At 42.3% G+C, this 22,831-nt stretch overlaps 1 protein-coding gene across 8 annotated transcripts in view; it reads left to right on the top strand.

The window, feature by feature from the left end:
* The window catches only part of myo3b (myosin IIIB), a 64,366-nt gene that overhangs the window by 29,441 nt on the left and 12,094 nt on the right, over positions 1-22,831 (top strand). For 3 of the 8 annotated variants that reach the window (XM_085765521.1, XM_085765523.1, XM_085765522.1), the window contains 10 exons: positions 4,375-4,454; positions 5,282-5,302; positions 6,465-6,542; positions 7,991-8,196; positions 9,981-10,092; positions 10,343-10,505; positions 10,969-11,049; positions 12,523-12,619; positions 14,077-14,131; positions 15,043-15,166. In XM_085765521.1, the coding sequence (XP_085621647.1) occupies positions 4,375-4,454; positions 5,282-5,302; positions 6,465-6,542; positions 7,991-8,196; positions 9,981-10,092; positions 10,343-10,505; positions 10,969-11,049; positions 12,523-12,619; positions 14,077-14,131; positions 15,043-15,166 (1,017 nt within the window). The remainder of the gene's footprint in view (positions 1-4,374; positions 4,455-5,281; positions 5,303-6,464; positions 6,543-7,990; positions 8,197-9,980; positions 10,093-10,342; positions 10,506-10,968; positions 11,050-12,522; positions 12,620-14,076; positions 14,132-15,042; positions 15,167-22,831) is intronic. The other 5 variants (XM_085765527.1, XM_085765529.1, XM_085765525.1 and 2 more) reach the window with 3 other exon arrangements.

Here is a 22,831-nt window from a genome sequence, read left to right on the forward strand (position 1 = left end):
TTTAGAACTAGTCTGTGAGACGCTTATAACAACAAATAGGGTTAGTCCACAAAATGAGCGGCCTGGCATGATCGGAGTCGGTGTCCTGGGATGAAGTCAAAGACAGTCCATCCCTGACCTACGGTAGCACGTGGTGTTTCCTCTGATTTTAGCAAGAAGTCGTCTTTCATTTAACATCTTAACAAATGCCACTGGAAGAAAAAAAATGTTATCAGGCCGAAAATAGTGAGATTGGATTCGTGCTGTAGTTGTGACAGTTTTCTGTCAATGCTTTGAAAAGCCTGTCTAAAGCAGACAACCATGACACCGATACGTCTCATTTGGAGAAGTTACTGAATGTAGGTTTACTGTATACTTATACTGTACTTAAAATGCTTATACTCCCATCCATCTGTACATTGTATATACCGCTTATAAGGGCTGTATTGCATGGCCCTACATTGTGCTAGGGCTACCGATCTCCACCACTGTTTGCAGTTTTTTTTTTTTTTTTTGGCTTTATTTGATAGTACATAGTGAGATAGACAGGAAAGGGGGAGGCAGAGAGAGGGGGAATGACATGCAGGAAAGGTCTGCCCGACGCGGGATTCGAACCGGGGACGCCTGCGTTGACGACTGTAGCCTCTACATGGGGCGGCCGCTTAAACCACTGTGCCACGCACTGACCCACTGCTTGCGGTTTTGTGTAGTGTTTATAATGCTGAGCCACTGAAGAGGCTCAAACTGATCTGTGTCTTCAAACTTCAGTATCATGTCTCTTTCTGCCATAAATTTCAATCTTCAGTAAAGTCTTGTTCATATTTTACAGTGGCACAAGTCAAGTGCTCCTATGTGACACTATTTTAGGAGATCTGAGGTTATAAGGTCAAGCTCATCATGTGTGTGGAACAATTTACATCTTTAGTTTTTTACATCTTCACTTGAAGCCACAGTTGCCGGTCTCTTGTGCATCTCACTCCGTCTCCCGTCTTGTAAGGAGATGCTCCTGTGTAGGAATGACAGGCTTCTCCCAGAGATATGACACATTCGGCTCTTTGTTCTTTCCCAGCAGAAGCCTTTTTCATCCCAGTGGGCAGATACCACAGTCTTTTCACCAGACTTCCACACACTTTTGCTATCAAGAGAGACACTCACCAAGTAATACTTTTGTTCATTTTCTCTCCTAATCGGGGTATTGGAGAATTTTTTGAGTCAGCAGTGGGATTTCTGATGGCCCCGCACATCAATAGTGAGGAGCCGGTCCTCCTAAGTCACATGGTACAACATCCTTTGATAAATGCAACACAGTGTTGTGTCACTAAAAGCCAATTACACCATGCTTTTTATGATTGATCTGCTCTGACAGTAGTGGATGGCATTTAAATCAACAGCCCCCGGAGCCATCTCTAGGCATAAACGGTGGTGGTTATGGAGGGTGGGGAGGGTGGCGGGGGGTTATGGGTGCTTTAATCTCATTTGCTTGGTTGCTGAGTTGAGTTTCTAGATCACATGTTTTCAAAAAGAGAGCGGGAGAGTGGCGGAGATATCCAGCAAGCCTCTGCTCACTCAGCTCGGGAAAGGCTGCTCTCTCTTACAACTTTGATTGTCCCCCGTGTCGACAGCTCGATCCACAGCTTCTGAAGTACAAGGCGCACACTGGCACTCATAAAAGCGTGTAGGGAGGTGTCATATTGAACGCGGGATTGCTTTTTAATCCCAAGCACATTGACTATTCTTGTCAATAGAACCCCAATACAACTGCCAGCTTGAGCTTTTTTTTCTCCTACAGGATTCTTGCTGGGCTTAATTTTCAAAGTGAACGCACAGATGCCAAGGAAGGCTTTTTCTCCCCCCTGCACCATCACTACACACACACTCATACACACACACACACACACACACACACACACACACACACACCACATTGCCTCTCTGTGTTTGTCCTGGGAATCCATGCCAAGAGCAACATGCATGAAGCAGAAACGAACAGTGGGACGCTCCTCCGCCGCCTGTTTCTCAAGACTGAATGACCTGATGGAAAGTATTCCCTTCACCTGTCCGCCTCTTTCAGTTATTAATACTTTACATTAAAACTCCTCTCTCGTTTTATTTCCATCATTTCAGAGCACTGACAAAAGTACAAACTCCCTCTCGCTCTAACAAAAATCATATGTGACCTTTTTCTTTTGCTGAATCCACTGTCAAAGAACAAATTTCCCCTTTCTTGCTTGTGTCTGTGCTTGAATAATTATTATCCACATCATTAGACAAGTTCCCCACTGTATCTAAATTAGAAGGTCTTCTTTCAGGCCGGACATCACAGGTGTTCCCTTGGTTTCATGTCTCAGGAGGCGGATATCTTTGAGGATACTGACTATTAACCCATGCTCTAATCATCTAGTCAGGAGGGGATATGAAACCCGCCAGAAGAATGAATTAATACGACCCACTAAGGAATACACGAAGAAAGCAGTGAGTGTCCATTTGCAAGGCTTAGGTACAACTGTCATAGTTTCTCTCATCGCGGCGCAGCCCCTTCATCTCCCCTTGATGGTGTCATGGAAGTGAGAGGCGTGAAAGCACAGTGACACTCCACGAGCCCGTTCCACTCGCAGCCGCTAATTCATCATGACAAATGTGCTCAGATGATCTGGCCCAGCAGCACTAATGGGGAGAGGAGAGAGCGCACTTCATTTGCACAAGACCCACTCCAATTAATCCATCCAGCTTTACTCTGGGCTAATTGGAGCAGGGCCCTCCCTGCCTGTGTGCTGGTAATATACCCGACACAGTTTAACGGCTCCTGTTCTCAAAGATCATACTTTTTGTGTGTGTGTGTGTGTGTGTATGTGTGTTTCTTTGTGTAGATTGTGCCGAAGGGCCGTTTGAGGTTGTAAAATCTGTGTCCCCTTGATGCTAAACATAAGGCCCTCTCACAAACATGTTTATAACGCGCAGTAAACTGATCGCATTTCCACGTTACCAATATTTTACATTTTTCCTTTCTGCTGTTTCAAGCGTCAGATTCTCGATCTGCGATTACTTTTACAAAAACATGTACAAGTGCAAATTTTACAGAGCATCTAGAATTTTGTTTGTTTGCCAAACGCAAGATGTATTAATAACTGAATAAATGAGTAGATAAATAAATAAAAATTAGCAGATAACTGTCAAATGCTAAAAGCAGCATCACTACGAGCTTAAAAGACTCTTTTGATGTGCTCTCACATCATATGTTTTGGGTTGTTTTGACTACAGCAGAGTATGTCTGTCTGTGTGTGTGTGTGTGTGTGTGTGTGTGGGTGGGGGGGGTGCTCGAGTGTAAGTGTGCGCATAAGTGTGTGTGTGTGTGTGTTTGTTTGTCCCATGAGACACCACATTGCTTCAGCTCACTGCAAAACCTTTGGCACAAATACGACATTCTTTGTCTAAAGTTAGAAGTGGTCTGGCTGGTAATTAATCCATCATAAATTGATTTTGATCTCTCCAGTGTTTGATTGATGCTTCTAATACACACTTGCTAGCGCAGACTTCAGAGTCCTGTGAGAAAGGCAGGCGCTGATCCGGTGTCTAAGTGTGTGGCTCGCTGTCAGACCATGTCCTTAACAACTGACGCGAGTCTTGAAATTATATAGGGGAAGCCGACTACATATTTGCATTTTTCGAAGTTCGCCTGTGTGCGGTGGAAAATCTAGAACAATTGTTGGCCTGTCACTTCAGCTTTATCTTAAAAAACTTACAAAGGTTTTCCTCCTTGCCATACACGGCTGCTTGGGTAAGGCTGCCTCCTGTGTCTGCAGACATATTTTTCTAAAGGTGTGTGTGGCACATCTGTGCAGCTATTGTTTATTCATGGAGTAAACCCTTTGAAATGTGTTAAGATACTTCCCACTCATTATAAAAATCCTGCCACCCATGGATTAGGACTTTGATGTCACCAATCCTGCTTCAAAGGCGTCTTTCACTGCTATTAATCACAGTTTAGCCTCTGAAGATATAGCCAGAGAAAACATTTGGACATCTTGTGCAGAAACTTTGAAATGTTCAGACTGTCTTGCATATGCTATGTTCATATCCTCTCCGCTGTGTGTGGGGCTGTTGGACTGCTGTGCACGCAGCTGCACTCCTGAGTCCGCGGGATTCGGCTCAGATTTGGGCTCTCTCTGAACCGTCTTTTATACTGTGCTGCGTTATGAACACTACTGTTAATACAGCACCGCTCTAAAGTGTTAGTCGTTCACCTTGTTCGCCTTTTGGTTTTGTATGTTGACAAAGAGCATCACCCCATAGTTCACTCTTGGCTATCATCGTGTCTTCATTTCACAGAGCAGCTTTAAACAAGTCCTGATGTTACTACTTATGAGTATCTCATGGTTGTGGTTTTGTTTCAAACAGGAAATCTGGCGACGTCCAGGGCCAGGGTCACCGCAGCCTCCAGATCTCTGCCACCTCAGCTCGGTTCAGGACGTACCAAGGTGAGGCTTGTGCTCCTGTGGCACAAATCATCACATCTGAGAGCATATTGTTTTTTATTTGTTGCTCACAGGCATTGCACCATAAGAAACCCAGTAAAAACCTGTGCTGTGGAGCATGGCCACATTAATTGAGTACCCTGTTATGTTTGCTGCCTTGCTTGTGGTGATGCAGCATCGCCATCTGGCATTTGGTGTCTACGACTTTAAAAGTAGTTTCTCAGACTGGCAAACTATTGTTGCTTTTAATGAGCAAGAAAGTATTTTAAAATTAAAGGTTTATTTTTGTAAATAACACAAAAGCACAAAGGCAGAAAAGTACATCTACATGCTTCATTCAGTAAGAGGCCATGATGGTTTTCCACAGTCATTCTTCATGTCGTAGCAACTCTTAAAGGGGCATTTTGAAAATGTCTGCCTCCTATAATGTTTCTTAATCATGTTCTGAAGAACTCAGGTTCTGCATGCAGAGTATATTTGGGTACCTTTGTATGGTGTCACACACACTTTGCTGTATTTTAGAAGCAGTTCCCCCAAAAGTCTCTTTAATAGCAGTGACTCTTTCACCTCTGGACACACGCTTCATTTCACCATATGTGTTTCTACCTTACTTAAAGGATCATATCAAAGTATCTGTGAGATGTCATTTCTAGTGGAAGTGACAGTATCTTTGTTGAATCACTAGCTCTGTGTAAAGGCAAAAAGAAATCTTATATACAGCAAAACCTCTCAAAGATAAAGATGAATTTCAGCCTTTTTACTTCTTGTCTATCCCTTTCTCTCTCTTCCTTTCTTTGCATGTCATTCCTCTACATGTGTCGTTCTCAAAGTCTCCCAAATACCTATTGAAGGTAAGACTTCAGTTGAAGTTTCTGAATCTAGATTCACTTTTCCTGAATCACAGACGTGTTATATATTACAAGCGGTCACTGAAAGTACATGATGTGAACTGAACATCATCGTATTCATAGTGAAACTATGTTTCACTGACTCTGAATCATGTGCAGCTTCACTCTTCCAACATCAATCACGGTCTGTTTTTGGAAAATGTAAATCATTTCTTTTGAACTATTTTTTCACACAGCCACAATTCAGCGTTATTAATGTAAACAAAGTCTCTGTGATGTATCTTTTTAGAGTATAGAAATACTTAACATGAGACAAACACTGGCCATAATTTGGGGAGAAAATAACAGTAGCAAAACAGTTCTACTTTGTTGAACTTCTCTGTTATTCCTTGAACAAGGACGTCTTCATAACAACTCAGCCTGATTGATGTAATATGTATGCAGTCATGTTCTCAATCAGAGTCGGGGAGAAGTTGACAGAAAGTGACATTAAAAGTTACCAGTACAACCAGATTAAAGTAGTATGGCAGTTGTTAGGATAGTGGAAGTTAAATCCCAGATAAGGGTTTGTACTTCTCTATGATCTGCTTTCAGAATAGCCAAGTGTCAAAGCGTCCACTTCCCCTGATCGTGTGCCTCAGAATATTTGACGTACCTTTCTTTCTCCGCGCAAGGATAAAATAAAATCTTAAGATATGCACTTTGCTATGTAGACTTACCATAAAATATCTATTGCATCATTAATTTTGATGAAGCCATGAATTGCGTAGGCCATTAAAAAGCTTATATTGTGTCCTCGTTAATCTGTCGTCGTCAGGATGACTGTCTGCTTGGTGACGGCTAGTCTCATTACTCAGAATGCTCTGCAATCTTCCCATGCCCCACAGCAGTGCAGAACTATTCTCCAGATTGTTAGCTATAAGTGTTTATGGGGCTGCGTTATACAGACGGCACAGTTAGTACAGCTGTGTGTTCCCAACTGGCCCATTTAGGAGAAAGAGACCTGCTGTAATAATACCTTTATCTCTGCAGAGCCCACTGAGGACATCAGGTTGCAAATAAATGGCATCTCATTTGAATCTGCTGCGTTTTCAGTCGTACTCCCGAGCCTGCGTCTGCTGCTGTCTGTGGGTGCAGCGTGTTCAGTGTGAATGTTTGTGTTCAGGTGGACACCATGGAGATGATGCGTCACCCTGATGAAACCACCAGCATGAGAAGACAGACTGTGGCCTCCTATTTCCGTGTAGGTGTTTTTCCCTTTCTTGCTACGAGCAACTGTCTCACAACAGGCGACCATTTATTATGAACTGTACTTTTCTATTTTTAACTAAAATACTTATTTGTGTTGGCACAAGCAAACTGTAATACAATTTTATTCACATTTGGTAGTTGCACTAATATCAAAAATATCTTCTTATTGGAACATTATACTAACAAATGATATTATTGTTGTTGGTTAAAAAGTATAGGCAAGTATGAAAATGAGAAAACTGCCAATGTTTATACTTGAAACACAGAGTTAAGTCTTCACACAATCTCTCTAGCTTGCAAACATTTTCTAAGAATAAAAATTTCTCTAATACAGATTAAATCTAAGAAAAAATGTGACACTTGACAGCGACTGTTTAGGTTTGGCAGAGCACCTAAAACTTTATTATTTATTTCCAAGCTTCAAACGATCTTGTTTGTAGCTCATACAAATTTGATTAACATTAAGCTGCTGTACCTAGTTGAGCAGATCCAATGATCATAGCAAGTATAATCCTTCTTGGTGGAAACATAAATAATTTTATATCACATCATTTCCTCCTGACAGAATTGAAGATATTCTGAAAAATCTTGGTAGATTTAGCACTACTCAATGCATCAACACATTTTGCACCCTGTGCTCAACAGTAGCACTGGCCTGATGCACTGATAAATCATTTTTCAGTTGATTGCTAATTTGCTGTTATTGTAACTCTGTCCTCCATGAAGGTTTTTCACGATACAAGGTTTAGGTAGGTCAGAAGTGATTAATTATACAGAGGCACTGGGGTGCTTTTAATGTGAAAGACACTGAAGATGTGATGCCTTTGCATCAGGAAACATCAGAAACACAGCGAACGACTTCTTGAGGACAACAGAAAAAAGGAGGCTTCTTACCAAATTAAGATCAAGTTTACTTTGCTGATATAAAAACCTGTGCCTGTGTTCATTTACTCAAAGTGGCTGCTAGAAGCTGTCAGCGACAAATGTCTGATGAAGTCACTGGTGAATAAGAAGTTGGTGGAGAGCAACAGAGCCAAAAAAAGAATAGTGGGTGAATAAGCTATACTTGGCTAACACATTGGCCATGAGGATTTTATATGGTGATGATGTGTTTGATATTTGGGTTTGTTAGATGTGTGTACAGCTGGTTCTGCTGCCTCCAAGGTGAAAAAATCTTTTATTTACATTTTTTATGTGAGAAAAGTCTCTGCCCAATCCTGTTGAGCGTGATTAAGACTGTCAATTATTATTCAGCTTAAACTCTGTTATCAAACACACATCTACGTCGGGACAAAGCCGGATTCTCTTTGAAGTGCAAATCATCATCGCTGAACTTGCACCGCCAGACTTAGATAATGTGAATTCATACGTTAACTGCTCTCTGGTTTTCTCAACTCGCCTCTGCCTGCTGTTTATTGTTGTCTCGTCGTGTGTCTGCAGTACTCCTTGATGGACTTGCTGTCTAAGATGGTGGTGGGTCAGCCACACTTTGTGCGCTGCATCAAACCCAACGATGACAGGCAGGCGCTGCGCTTCTTCAAGGAGAGGGTGATGGTGCAGCTGCGCTACACAGGCATCCTGGAGACGGTGAACATCCGCCGGCAAGGCTACTCCCACCGCATCCTGTTTGAGGAGTTTGTCAACAGGTAAGAGCAGCGTCGAAGAGAGGCAGCACCTCCACTCTGCAGCGCGCACACACACACATGCTGAGTGCTGACACAACCCCAGAGATAGTGCAGAACAAGCGAGCCATGCTCTGTATCACACAAAAACACGGGTTGGTTAATTAGATAGGGGTACAAGTTGAGCAGAGCAAGAGGCTGACTAATTGGCAGTCATTAGTGATAGTGCAAGACTAAATCCTACAGCTCTTTTAACTGGGTGGATACTACAGTCTGGAAAATATGGATGAAATTCAAACAGGGAGGAACTGTGATTATAAGGGGTGATGCATTTTAATGGATTTCCTTTTACTATTCATAAAGAGTTTGTTCTTTAACTCAGTGACCTGGAAAAGCTCAAGTGCAGTCTCCTCGTCCCATTGGTATACATTAGAACACAATTAAAACAAGATTTCATCATTAGGGGAACTTTATGTAAGGGTGTTGTTTTTGTTTTTAAAAATGTGGGACATGATCTGATAACTGCTAATAAGTGCTACACACTCCTGTTCGACTGTCCAACCCCAGGTTTAAGAAGCGCATACCATACCATCCTCTACCTACAAAATACACACACTCAGGCGAGTCTGTGGGAAACTTATGTTTGATCAATTTTCCTTTGAAAAATATTCCAGCCACCTCTAATGTGCAGACTATAAGATGATATAAAATGTAATTAACTTGTGCTTGTGGCCCGTAGGAGGAAAAAAAAGCTTTAAGATGGCTGCTTGGTGTTAATGCTTAAGGGAAACTTCATTCTGTTGAACTAAAACTTTGAATGGTCACATGGTTTTTCCCTCACACTCCACTTCTGCTTCCACTTTTAAGGAGTGATTACTGAAATTGCATCATTCACCCAAGCTGATGATTTTATTGTTTTCTCAGCAACAGCTCTGCATGAAGTGTGTGAATGTGAGGGTGTATTACCACTTCTGACTATATTTCAACCTTGCTATCGAATCCATATCATCCCACCTGAGCCTGGTAGAAGTCGTACAGATAGACTTGAACGGCTAAACTGCACCTTTAGTGAAAACTGATTTAAATTTGTGCTCTCATATCAAAGGCTCGTCTGATGTTTCCAAGCAGTGCTTTGTATTTACCATCAAAGAAATAACAGGTATCAACAGGAATTAGAATGAAAGGCTGTAGACTGAGGCGGGGAAGGGAGTTCAAAGAAGTTTTTCTTCTCGTTGTTGTTCTTGTTTTTGACCAGCACCAGAACACAAGAGATGAACCAGTAGTTTTGGAGCCTTGATGTCCCTGAGCAAACAGTTAGAGCCACTTTGTCCTATGCTGGTATTTTGTAAACTACAACAAGGGGATCAGTGGATGGATCCAGACAATGTCAGCGATAAAACGTGCCGTGGAGCTGATGCACACTGATAGGCTTGGGCTGATGGGCATCTTCTATGGCCGCTGAAATAAGAGACGATGATCCATTCAAAAGAGCTCAAACAAAGGGCCTCTGTTGAAGACTCGCGTCTTAGTCAGGCACTTTTTTTTTTTTTTTCTCAGACTGAGCGGGCCAGCTATAGTGCTTCTAATAACACTTTGAATATATGGAGTGTATAAGGTGTTAAGATTTGTTACTACTCTCTCCATGTGAACAGGTAAATATATATTGTGTGTGTGTAATTCATTTAATAATATAACCAAAGAGTCTTTATTAAAGTCTTATTAAACCTATTAACCCAGCTCTGTTACTCTGCTGTGAATGTACTATACCTACATTGAAAAAAAATGATGTATTGTTCCTCATTTCACAGATATTACTACCTTGCATTTCGGGCTCACCAGATGCCTGAGACCAGCAAAGAAAACGCTGTTGCCATACTGGAGCGGGCAAAACTAGAAGGCTGGGTGCTGGGGAAGACAAAGGTAACGTAATAACACCAAAGACAAGTGAAAGAGTGAAGAAATCCTTTTTTGTTTACCTTTGTGATAAGACGTTTTTGTTGAAATGAAAATGTAGACATGACAGAATGGCAGCAGACAATATAGATATAAAGATGTGAAAGGAGTTGCATAAATCTTACCGAACCTAAACCCATGTATAGCACATAACTGTCCAATCCTGTGGCGTGACTGTACAAAGACCTGTGCAATGACAGCAGCGTATTCCTGTCAGGTCTTCCTGAGGTACTACCACGTGGAGCAGCTAAACCTGCTTCTGAGAGAGGTGATAGCTCGGGTGGTGGTGATGCAAGCGTACACTAAAGGCTGGCTGGCTGCCCGACGCTACCGTAAAGAGAAGGAGAAGAGAAACCACGGCGCCGTCATCATCCAGTCAGGTACACTGGTATTAATTAAACAGTAAACAGAGGAGAGGGATTATTCTAATTCGAGTCAAACTTAAAATGCAACTCAAAATTCTGTTCTGGTTCTGGTGTATTTTTTTATCCTGTAAAGATGAAACAGGTGCAAATTTGATGCGAGTCTGACCACCGGGTTTCTTAATGACTTCTAGTCTATTATGCACCGGCAAGTCTTCATAAAAGAGATGAATCTGATAACCACAGCTTGACCTACGAGGGTTAAGAGCAATGCTTCAGAGCAGACAATAAGACCTCAGAGAGTTCAAAGGGATCCATCCCTCTGCCACCTGGTTTAGCAGTGTTTTGAAGTGGGATCTTGTGTAGTATATGCAGTCTATTTTGTTTCACAGAGGTAGGTCAGCAATCTCTCTCCCTCACACACACACTCACACTCACACACACACACACAAACACCCAGTGTTTCTTTCTCTTCCTCTAGCCTGGAGGGGCCATGTTGCCCGGCAGAACCTCAAGCAAATAAAAAAGGAGCGGGAAGAGGCCGCAGTCCGCATACAGTCAGGTAAAGAAATGTTCGTATTTTCTTCTGAAGGTCTTCAAACATTCAAATGAAGACCTCTGGAATTCCTCACGCAGCCCCGTGTCCGGGGGAAATGCATGCCACTTTTTCATACGCTCTGAAAAGGAAAAGGGATAAAGGCCTGAAAAACCTTACGTCTTTGTGAAACACCTTTTTGATCTCAATGAGTGGCCTACGAAACAGTAATAATTAATTAATAATGCATAAAGAAAAGCTTTTGAAAGTTTGGGCAGCATTTGGTCCCCATGTTTCAGAAGAACAGTGCATACTGAGATCCTTTTTTCCTTTCATCTCTTTCCCAGTAAAGGCAAGAGAGGGGCTTATCCCTTCTGTTTCCTCACGACTTCCTCTCTCAAATTCCTGGCCTATTACACAGCTCTCACATACCAGAAACAAGATGCCTTTTTATACTGTCAACCTTTTCATCTGAAATGTAAATTAATTCTTACTCAGTGTGCCTTGACGAAGATCAAAGTGGGCACATTAACCTTCCCGGGTCCCCCCCCCACCACCACCCCTCCTTGGAGCCTCTCACTGGAGGACAAGGGAGGGTGCCAAAAGGGGCAGGAGAGAGGAGGGCAGGGGGAGGAGATTTGGCATTGTTTCCCCTGGCTCCCCTAAGGGCTGCCCTCATCTGGCACATGGAGCATCTCAGTCGCCTGCACACCTTGTGTAAATGTCCTCCATTAAAACCCTTGTAAATAACGCTGCAGAATGGGTAAACATGGTTTTGGTGTGAGGAAAGCCGCTCTGTTGCCGCTGTCTTTCTCTTTAGAGAAGTGTGTTTGTGTGTGGCCGCTGGGGGTTTAGAGAGGAGGAGGAGGAGAGAGTGGGGTGGTGGTGGGGGGGACCTGAACCTGACATAAGTGGGGCCTCAGCCCCCCGGCGGAGCACTCCAGCACATTCACATTGTGTGTTCTCTGCAGCTTATAGCCTTTGAGGTGGACTACATTTGCATTCTGAAAATAAACAGATGCCTTTCAAATGTATGAGCCTGGTGGCTTCTCAGATCTCAGCGGGGCCTGGGGGACATGCTCACCATCGATCAGATTAGACCATGCAAAATAGAACCATGGCTCAACAATGTACTTGAGCTTTCTTTTCCTGTGCATATAATTTTACAAGGAAAACACAAAGCCCGTTGACGGAGTAAATCAGCAGGCTCCGTTTACCATCCATCTGAGCTCAGTATGTTTCAGTAATCACACAATGTTTTCCCACTGCTGCACTACACTCCTTATATGGATGCTAAACACATTTCACTTCCTCCCAGCAAATGCAGTGTATTTTAATACAAAGCATTGTCAACGCTTTGATAAATTGTGTTAATTACAACAATTACACGTGGTAACTGCCTTGGTGGAATATATGTATGTTGTTGTGATGGATTGCAGAGCGATGAACATGGTTCTTCTGACCATGTGCGAGTGTGTCTGACATACATATCCTGTGCAGCTTACAGGGGCCATCAAGTGCGTCGGGACCACGGACCCCAGAGGCACAGATGTCACCCTGAGGCTGGAGGAAAGACCACCAAGGAGGAACATACAAGGTGAGCTTTGACATCTCTCGGCCTTTAGGGTCTGCTCTTATCGAAAGAATATTCTCCTGCACGTTTCATTTTTTTTTTCTTATTTCATTATTGTCTCTCCTTACGGCACAGACAATAGTCTTCAAATGTGGCAGAAAATGAGACCACCATTAGAGACGACTTATTGAGCAAGAGGTCTCACATTCCTGTCACTCATCTTTCCTCCTGCTGTTCTTTTTGCCCTATAATGTACTGTTGTTTCAAGCAGAGGAGAAAGCTCCGCCTTACGCACCACCTCTTTCAGTTTTTATAAATGTAATAAATATCTTTCCACCAAGATAGCACACTTGTCTGACCACAAATGGGGTTGGGCGCTTCACTGGTCTCCAGATGTATGAGCGGAGGACTTTGTGTTTATTCAGCATATGGGCAGGCCAGTCATTAAGAAAGTATGCGCTATGCGGGAGCGCAGCCACTGACTGAACAGCAGCACACGTGGTGAGGATGGCGGCTTTTAGCGAAAAGCTTCACCACAACTCACACATATCAGTGATTAGACAAATTCTCTAATGTAAGATTTGGGAGTACAGACTAATGTACTAACATGTATTTGAGAGGGGGCAAACTCCTGAAGGATTCTTTTAATGTGCAGTGGCAAAAGCACAGAACACAAGGAAATTACAATGACGACAAATTTGATGAGTATGAGCAACATGTTTAGAAATGCATTGCGTAAACCACGTTAAAGAAATTGCTCTTAAATCTTGCGGGTGACTTTTTGGTCAACGCTGTGCATCTCTCTCTAGACACACACTCCAAAATACTAGATTTACACATCTGAAAATGTTATGCTTGTTATATACTCAAACCAAGCGCAGCCTCATCTGGGATTTTTCTCTCCATGTTTACAATCATATTCCTTGGTGAGAAAAACTTCAAACCTCCACTTAACAATTCTGTTTAATCAGTGTTGGAATCTCTCCATATAGATTTATTTTGACATGATCTGGCCCATTTTCCTCCTGTAAGATCTATGTTCTCACCTACATGCTGTTCTTTTCCCTTTTGATATCCCTCCTCTCTGCCACGCATGAATTCTGTTTGCATCCAAACAGCAGAGGCTCCAGTTGCATCACCAAGTCCAAACTGGATGAGATTTTGTTTTTCTTGACTCGAAGCATGACTGCGACTGGTGTACAGCTTTGTGTTTGCAGATGTGGTTTCTTTACAGTTTTTTTTAATTATGCAGCAGCAATGAGAGATCACACAGAAACATACCTCTGTCTTGCTGTCTGCAAATTGCATAATCATAGACCAGAGCTGTTTTTACCTCTAAACAAGGAGACAAATACAAAGCATCCTTCCGTAGTTCTGTCCGTGCTGGGGTTTTTTTATATCTTTATATAGTTCATACATATTTGTGTGTCATTATTTGATATTTACGTTCGCTGTACTTATAATGTGTCTTACTTTTACAGGTCCAACAGTCCACAAAGCAAAGAGGCACACACAGATCACATGCAGAGAGGAAATGTAAGTAACAGAATATCAATGAGCATTTTCTTAGTCCCGACTTTAGCCGTGTATGTAAAATGCTGCTACTCTACAAAGCAGCTTTAACCCAGATTATTCTTTGGGAATTTTTGAGTCCTTGAGACAAAAGAGTTCTCTTGCTCCAACCTCCATCTCAGCGGAGAAGACAGGGTGGTACGGGAACGAGAGAATCAAAAGGCTGGAAATTCACGGCTGAGAATAAATGCTCGCTCTTCCCTGAGGTGATTTGTCTTTGCGCTCCTCTTTCTACAGATGTTAGACCCCTTTTTTAGTAAAGACCTGAGGTTCTTTGGTAGCACTTTGATATCCTGCTCGGATTCAATATGTGAAATAGAAGAGCCACTCCGTGACTTGGAGCACATCACAGTCTTTGAAGTCTGATCCAATTTTTGCTGCTCACCATTTGATGTTGAAAGGATGAAATGAGGAAAATGTACAGTTTTGCCAGTAACTCTGCTGAGCATATGTAAGATTAAAAAAGCAAAATCCTTTGGAGGATGTACTTAGAAATGTTAAGCAGATTAATACTTTCCTATAGCTCTTTTATTCAAAGATAAAATTAAATATGAGAGGAAGTCTGTATGTGCTGTTTTTTACCCTCACAATTAAGTCTGTGTGGTGCTGTTTGCTAGGAGGTAGGGCTACTAAAGGGGGATATGCAATTGCATTAGCATTTGATTAACATTGCAAAGCACATTAATGGGTTTGAATTATATGAGTGCCAAATTGTAAATTGTAAATAAATGAATACAGCAGCATCTACATGACTAAATTGAAAAAAAAGAAAAAGAAAAAAAAAACATTACGGAGCTTGCTTTAACTTGAGTCTATTTATCCAGTGCTTTCATTGACATTGCTCTTCTGGGTGTGTTTACGCCTCCTCTTTCAAGGTTGGCCCCGACAGCCGAGACAGACAAGTGAAAGACTTCAAGAGAGACAAAGGCAGAGCAGAAGACAGTGTAGCGAAGCCTTGCAGGGAGACAGCTAGACTGCGAGACATGCAGTGTAAACAAGGTAAGCCCAAGCACAGAGCTGGCGGGTGCAGGTAATTACACAAAGAGACAGCAGAAATCCTGCTTTAATGGATAAAGTGCCATTTTTAATGCGGGACCCCTTTCAACCTTTCATCCCAGCCAATCCTCTGCTGCCATTCTTTGTTGACAGCAGAGCGAGAGAAGCATTATGGGTGTTCATTTCTGCGGTATTTTAATAACCCAGGTCAGCTCATCATAAACGTCTCATGGCAAGTGGGGGGGCTTTCGAGGTGGCACGAGCACTTCAAAGCTTTCATTCTCCTGCACGGCGAGCCCTTCACTAAGGATCTCATCAATGACTCTAATAGACCTGCACAGTAACGGTGACAAGAAAATACACAAACCCTGATTTGTTGAACATATGTTTGGTTTGCTTTTTGCCCCAGGCAATGAATTACATTAATTCCTGCTGCCTGGAAGGCTGAGTGGGTGGCTGCACAGGGGGCCTCCGATTACGGCCGTCACCCAGCCCACCGCTAGGGTAGCCTGGGTAATGGGGGCCCGGCCCTTCATTAATGTTATTAGAGGGGTATGAGGTAAGAGACGGAGGTGGAATAGTGTTTAGCGGCACGGCTGAGAGATTACGGGGATTAGACATGATAATGTAACACAGACAGGCTCTCCAGCGGGCCTGGGATTAGTGTCAGCACACCACAGCAGGTCTGGGTTAGATAGCGGCTAATTCGGTAATGCTGCATACAGGTGACCCCTGCTCCCAGGCATCACTGCTGCTGAAGGGAGGCAATGTTTGATGAATTTATAATGTCAGAGTGATTTTGGGGGGAAACGTTGCAGTAAATGGTGGTACGAGGGTAGGGGTTTGAGAAAGATGTGTGTTTTGTCCTGCGTCACTGGAGCTTCCATTTTCTAACACAAAGGTTTGGAATTGAAACAGCTGAATGGTTTTCTTTCTTTTATTATTATTATTATTCCTTTGCTGCTCGAAATCCAGAGATGAATATATAGGATCTTCCTTAACAGACACATTCCTGTGCATATAGGAACCACTTTAGTCAAAATGATGTTCAATAGCTAAAATATTTAATGGCTGTATTACAATAATGGAGCCTCTCAACTGTGATATTAATTACAGTGATCCACTGTAGCCTCCAATTCACTGCTTAAAGCGGTAGTGTGGATATGAGATATGAGCAGTTGTCCTTCTCAGGTTGTTAAATTTGACTGATATTTAGAGGCCTGAAGAGATGAAAATATCCAGTGGAAACATGTGAAAAAAATAAACAAGTTTTTCTTTTGTCTCCCTTTTATTCATAACTAGTAATTGTATCCAGCCTGGAGTCATTTAAATCTCCAGTAACAAACAACTTGCATGATTTTACAAAACACTCAGAACAAATTGAAAACTGGAAATATTCTCTGGCAGTGTGTTTCAGCACCATTGCACTTAAAATCCCAGCAAAAATGATCCAGTGCATTTTCTTGGGGGGAGGGGGAGGGGGGTCCCAACCCCAGGTGTTGGAACAGGTGACCCTGTGCAGCCTAAAGCTTTTGTAGTTGAGACTTATTGATAACATTTATTGAAAGGAGTCAAACGCTGGCCCTTGGGTACATTAATTCGTACCTGACATCATATCTGACAGTTCAGTTATATAAATGTCCTGACCAAGAAATTCTCCTCTCCTTCAGCCATAGGCTTTACTAACGCTTTAGATATTTTGTGTGTGTGGCGAGCACACAGATTTTCAGGTATTCATCGAGCCCCTTTTCCTGCCTCATTTATGTTCCAAGGTCTGCTTGTGGCTCTGACTTCTTTCAGGAAACCCTATTTGAATATGTTGAGGGAGGCCATGGTGGCTCAGGCACCCAGGGCACACTTTGATCCCCGCAGATCTGAGGGCTTTTTTTTTTTTTTTCATCCCGAGATTGAGCGAGTCATGGAAGCCTTGCCCTGCCAGATGTTTGGAGACCAGGCTCCTTCCTGTGTCTCATCCTGCTGTCGCCTCTGGTGATCGCATCGGTTCTCTCGAGCCGGAGCTCGACCTGGAGTGTTTCAGGACACCAGTGGAGAAAAACAGAAAATTAGCCATGGAAATTGAATTACCCCACCCCTCCAGACTAACACACACTCGCACACACTCCACACCCTGCTCCCATTAATGCCAAAACACCGGGGCGTGACCTGGAAGCTCTCAGTCTGTTTGACGGACGTTGGGTCTTTTCTAAGTGATTTAACAAAGCCTGGTGTTGCAAGTGAAGACATTAGAAGTTTGTTTTTTTCCTTAATGTGCAACACAAAGCAGATAATTCGGAGAGATGTCTGTTTTACTACAAATCTGACACCAGGCTAGGCGACTATTCACACTCTTTAGCAAAAATACCCGCAGTGCTGCATTTTATGGTGGGAAGAAAGCATTAAGGCACTTTGTACTCCAGGCGTTCTCAGATGTCTGTTACAGCAACCTTTGATTTCCCCATGTTTTGTAAGTGAAAAAGTTACCCATACACAGTGTACTCGTGTAAGCTGCACACTCAAGACGATGGCACCTCTCGTCACCTGTCAGCCTGAATATTAATACAACATGTTTGGAAATGAGTCACAGAGGCGTGTTGCAGAGAGAAAGCCTTTGCTAGCAAGCAGCAGATATGATCAGAGTGCTGCTTATGCTCCTCAGCGTGGTAAACAGGATGGTGCCGAGGATCAGTCAGAGCTGACTTTATGGTTCATGAAAGCTGAGCTACTTATGTTAACAGGCTTTTTGAAGATTATAGTTGTGGTAAACATACATGTCAAGAGAGAGACAGTGATAAAGTGGAGGCACAACACAGAGACCAATTACCTCTGCGCCTTGGAAGATAGTTAACCTGGTCGTTTGAAGGGATGAGACGGGGAGAAGAAAGAGAAAAATACTTGAAGTTTATGTTGACTTATTGGTTATAGTGATGTATCCCCGGTGTGCAACGTGGTACAGTCAATAAGAATTGATTTTGTTTGTCGCCCTGAGCTCTCTCTGTGGTTTACAGCCACAGCTGGGAGAGCTTATTGGAAACGTGGATGCCGTTTTGCCCGCACTGAGGTCAAACCCACACCCACCAGTACATCTCACTTTCTTCTCTCGTTCCCTCCCTCGGCTCTTAAACATCTTCCCACAAGGTCTGCAGCCACCAGGTGCTGCTCCGCAACCCATCACCACCACCACCACCACCACCACCACCAAAGCAGCAGCAGCAGCATCACCGTATCAACATGCATCTGCCAGACAAATGATCCACCCTCTCCGTGTTCGCTAGACAAATACTCTCCCTCCCTCTCGCTGTCTCTCAGCCTTTTGATTTATCTGTCTGTCTCCGCATATCGCCGCGTCTCCACCGGATGCCTTCAGTTTTAGGCAAATTACAGGCTCGACGTAGCGGCAGCAGAGATTTGGAAGGGATAGGAAAGACTCAACTTAACGGAAGGAGTTGCCTCTGTCTGACGCTACCTACGTAATCCTCTTAATGTCAGTGGGAGTAGTTAACAGGATGTACTTCCAAACTACTCATCATCACAATTCCAACAGAATAATCTCCTCAGACGTTAAATCAAGGTGGAAAATGATACTCCAAGTTCTCTGTAATTTCGCACATGTGGATTGAGTCATTTGATGTAGTTCAACAAAGTTTTCCAAATACGATACAAAACCACATTAGTTTGTCATTGTTGTTGACAAAATGCAGTTTTATATATTTGAATAAACCGTGTTTTATCTTAACTTGGAAAAGCTTACTGCCATTAGTTTGCATATTTAATCCATTTTTGGCTCGGGCTCCTTGTCACTCACGTCTCCCTCCTCACTACTTAACTTTTTACTCATCGTGCTAGGTCACAGTTGTAGAATGCATGTATTATGTCTCTTGACAAATGATTGACTTCCACAAAGTTTAGATTTTTTTTCTCCACGCAAACATTTCTTTAGGAGTCAAAGTTCCAAATCTGCTGTCACGGGAAATGATTGATTTCAGTGTGAAAAATTGCTTGTAAGTAACAACATCCTCTGCTTGCATTAGTGAAAACAGATGCAGGAACCACTCTTTTTTTTCCAACATTATCTGCAGGACTTGACCAGTTTGTCTTATAATTCAAAGCACATGAGTTGCTATTTAAGTATGATGTCCAAAATGACAAAAGTGGTACTAAAACTCAGGAACCCTGAAATGTTCTGGAAAGGCTCTTCAACATCAGATATCTGTTTAGGGTCTTTGTTTGCAACTGAGGAGAAATGTCTGTGTTAGTGAGCACACACTGCGCATCTGTGTGTGTGTTTGTGCACGTTTGTATTGCATGTGTCTGGTGTTATACGTGCCTGCGCGCATGTGTGCATGTGTGTGCGCATGCGTGTCAGAGGAGGCGGTTGTGAGGTAAAGAGAGGGGTCTGGGTTGCACATGCCTCATTTAGACATCAAAGGCCCCTGCTGATGATTTTTCCTTATAATCCATGCCTTTTGGTGCCTCTGCTCCCTCCATCTGAATAAACAAAGCCCAAGTGGTTCACTGTGGTCTGGGAGAAGTCAGGTGATTGCAGCACGTGATTTTGGAAGTAAATCGATACATCTCTAATTTATTCCACTAAAAATCCCTTTTAGCAGCTCTTTTATGTTGTTTCTGAGGAGCATTCTGATTTTCAAGGGATTTCAAAGTGGTATTTAGAGATGTAATACGAGTCATCTGCTGCTCTTTGAAAATGAAAGAAATACCTATCTCAAAAAGAATTCCAGCCCTTTTATATCTCAAGAAGCAAACTTGTACAATATGTAAGTCTCTCACCAAGACCAGCAAACTCTGCTTGGCTTTCTTTTGATAGGGAGAAATCAATATTGTATGAACCGCTCTGCCTCTGTATTCCCAGTCGACCATTATGCCTCCCCACCCCAAACAGCAGACATTACCCACGATCATTTAGCAAACCCCCAATGTGAGCCACTGTCTGACCCCTTCCCAGCGCTGACTGCTCATGTCCAAGCTGCTCTCCCATGCCAGAAGCCAGTTTGGCAGCCTCCCTGCCTGTAATATATCTGCAGGAGCAGCATTCCTCTGGGGCTGGCCTGGATCAAATGGCAGTGATTTCCCAAACAGAGGCACAGAGATGGGAGGCCTGACCCATCCTCTGATCTGCTACACGCTCTAATAGCTGCAGGTCAGAATGGATAAATGGTGATGTTGGACCCCCGTGTGTCGTGTTTTGGGTCTCCAGATCTCCAGATCGGGCTGAACGATTTTAGGAAAACATCAAAATTACGTTTTTCCTCCCCAACTTGCTCTGCGATTACATTTTAAATTGCATTCTTTGGACTTAACTGATGCCTGCATTTATGCTCAAAATACACAAAATATAATTCTATCAAGCAATAATGTAAAAACAAACTTGAAAAATTGTTGCTTATGAGATAATGCTGTTGTTTGATGGGCTGTAGAATATGCAAAAAAAAACTAACTAATATAATATAAATATAAACATAATGCGATTATTTTGGACAATATTGAGATTGTGAGTCACATTTTCACGATCAATTCATGAGGATGAAAAAAATTGTCACTAAGTTAATACAGTTCACACTGAGGGAAATATGGATATGTGAACCAAATGTTGTCGTGATCCACCCAGTTCATTTCTTGAGATGTTTCAGTCTGGACAAGGCGTTGGACCCACCTACTGACAGACAAACATGGACTAGTTAGAGCCACGCCACTTAGCATGAATAAAAAAAGATACAGAGTGGTGTTTTTTCCCGTCAAACCTGTATTTGAAACTACTTTTGGCAAACTCTCAGAATGAATGTCTGACTAGAGCTGAATAATTTTACCATCGGCTGTTGTGAATATAATCTGTGATTTGCTTGAACTTTTCTTTGCTATGATACTCAGGATGTTTGTCAGATTTAAGATTGCTGCACTTGGGATTTAAAAAAGGAACTATTTCAGATGGTGAAAAAACAATAAATCATTCAGTCCTACAACAGATCCTGGGACAACAGGATATTAGATACTTTCATGCCTGCACTGAATGCACGGGTCAGTGCATTTTTTTTTATGTTTGTAGAATTTCTATTTTTTAAGATAGTCAAAACACATGTTTAGTTGAACACATAAACCGACTCTATTCAGTCTATTTTACTGCCTCATTCAGTTTTGAAACTTGGTTCAAGGCCGTCAGAATCCATTATTTGTGATTGAGCGCTTTGATGCAGTTACAGGGGAATTAAACATTTGCTATCAAACCTATTTCTGCATCATTAGCTCAACAATGTCCTACATACAGACATTGTTTTTTTTGTTTTTTTTTAAAGAGGCACAACTGTGTATATGTGCTGGATTATTCAATCTGTCATCAATATAACATACAGCAGCTCCTGTGGTTTCACAAAGCTGAGCAGCAAAGTGTTGGATAGTTTAAGTGATTCTGATGCAGCCAAACGAAGCTACTAGTTTAGAGGAAACACACACAGCCATTTATTTCACAGCTTATTTTTAAAGCTACATTAGATCTATGCAAATACCCTCAAATACTCAGGGGTAACAAGGATTCACACAGTGGACGGTTAGCACCTCTGAGGCATGGATAGATAAGATTCACGGTAAAAGTTAGCTAATATCTCAGAACTGACAGGAACTTTCTGGGCATTTACAAAGTGTGACTTTAGTAAACCCGTGCTGGTTTGAATAACATCAAGAAAACCGAGGAAAGATGGGGGGAAGGGGGAGGCTGCTCTTTGATGTATAGGGATTGAGATGTGATGAGGTCTGTTCAAAGTAAGTACAAAGTAGTGTTAAGATGGAAAAAGCAAATGCAGCTTTAGTCAAGGTAGAGAAGCCGAGGTAGCAAGAGATGATGAAGAAATGTCCTGTCTCAAGAAGATGAAACGTTATCTAACATTAAATATAGACGCTTTCTTGTAAAGGTGTCTCAGCTTTAAAACATGGTTGTGTAACCTAGAAATTTTCAAACCCTGTGTGTGGTGCATAAGGAAGAACGTTGTAGCCTAATTTTCTTATGTTTGAATAATCAGGTTATCACAGCGCTCATTATCTTTAGTAAGACATCAATAACACTTCACTGTCTGTGGTGTAATGAATAATTCATCCTTTAGTACTACACACTGTTATGAACAATCAGGGAAAACAGCGTAACACAGCCAAAGATTCGGTCATCTGCTGGAGGAGAAGCAGCCGAGAGTAGAGAAGTCATTCAGTGGGTGGGAATCTGAATGTATGAATCGCTTATTACTCCGTTTAACAGATTACCCTCCATTTCAGTAGGAGAGTGAAAATCTACACCTAGAGACCTGTTAGATCTGCTGAGTCAGAGAGGGATTTTGGCTGCACTGTTTATAGGCCAACGAATCGATGTCATTTAACTTTAAAGGAGCAGTTTGCTAAAATTCAATTCAGATTTACTTCAATTGTGTTTGGGAGATATTGAAAAATGATATGGCTAGAAAAAGATGGTTCCATGGATTTCTGGGAAGAAAAAAAAAACCTCACCACTTTTCCTGCATCTACAGAGCTGTCCTTTCATCTCCTCTCAGGAGGCTTAACAGCCATTCACACTTGGCCTAATGTGACAACAAGAAACGACTGTCGTTGCCACTTGGCCTCAGGTGATTCCCAATGGCTCTAACGACTGTCGTTACAGCAACCAGGACCAACTAA

This window comes from Trachurus japonicus, chromosome 21, assembly GCF_045865225.1.
Source record: "Trachurus japonicus isolate A0001 chromosome 21, Traja_1.0".
Taxonomy (NCBI): domain Eukaryota; kingdom Metazoa; phylum Chordata; class Actinopteri; order Carangiformes; family Carangidae; genus Trachurus; species Trachurus japonicus.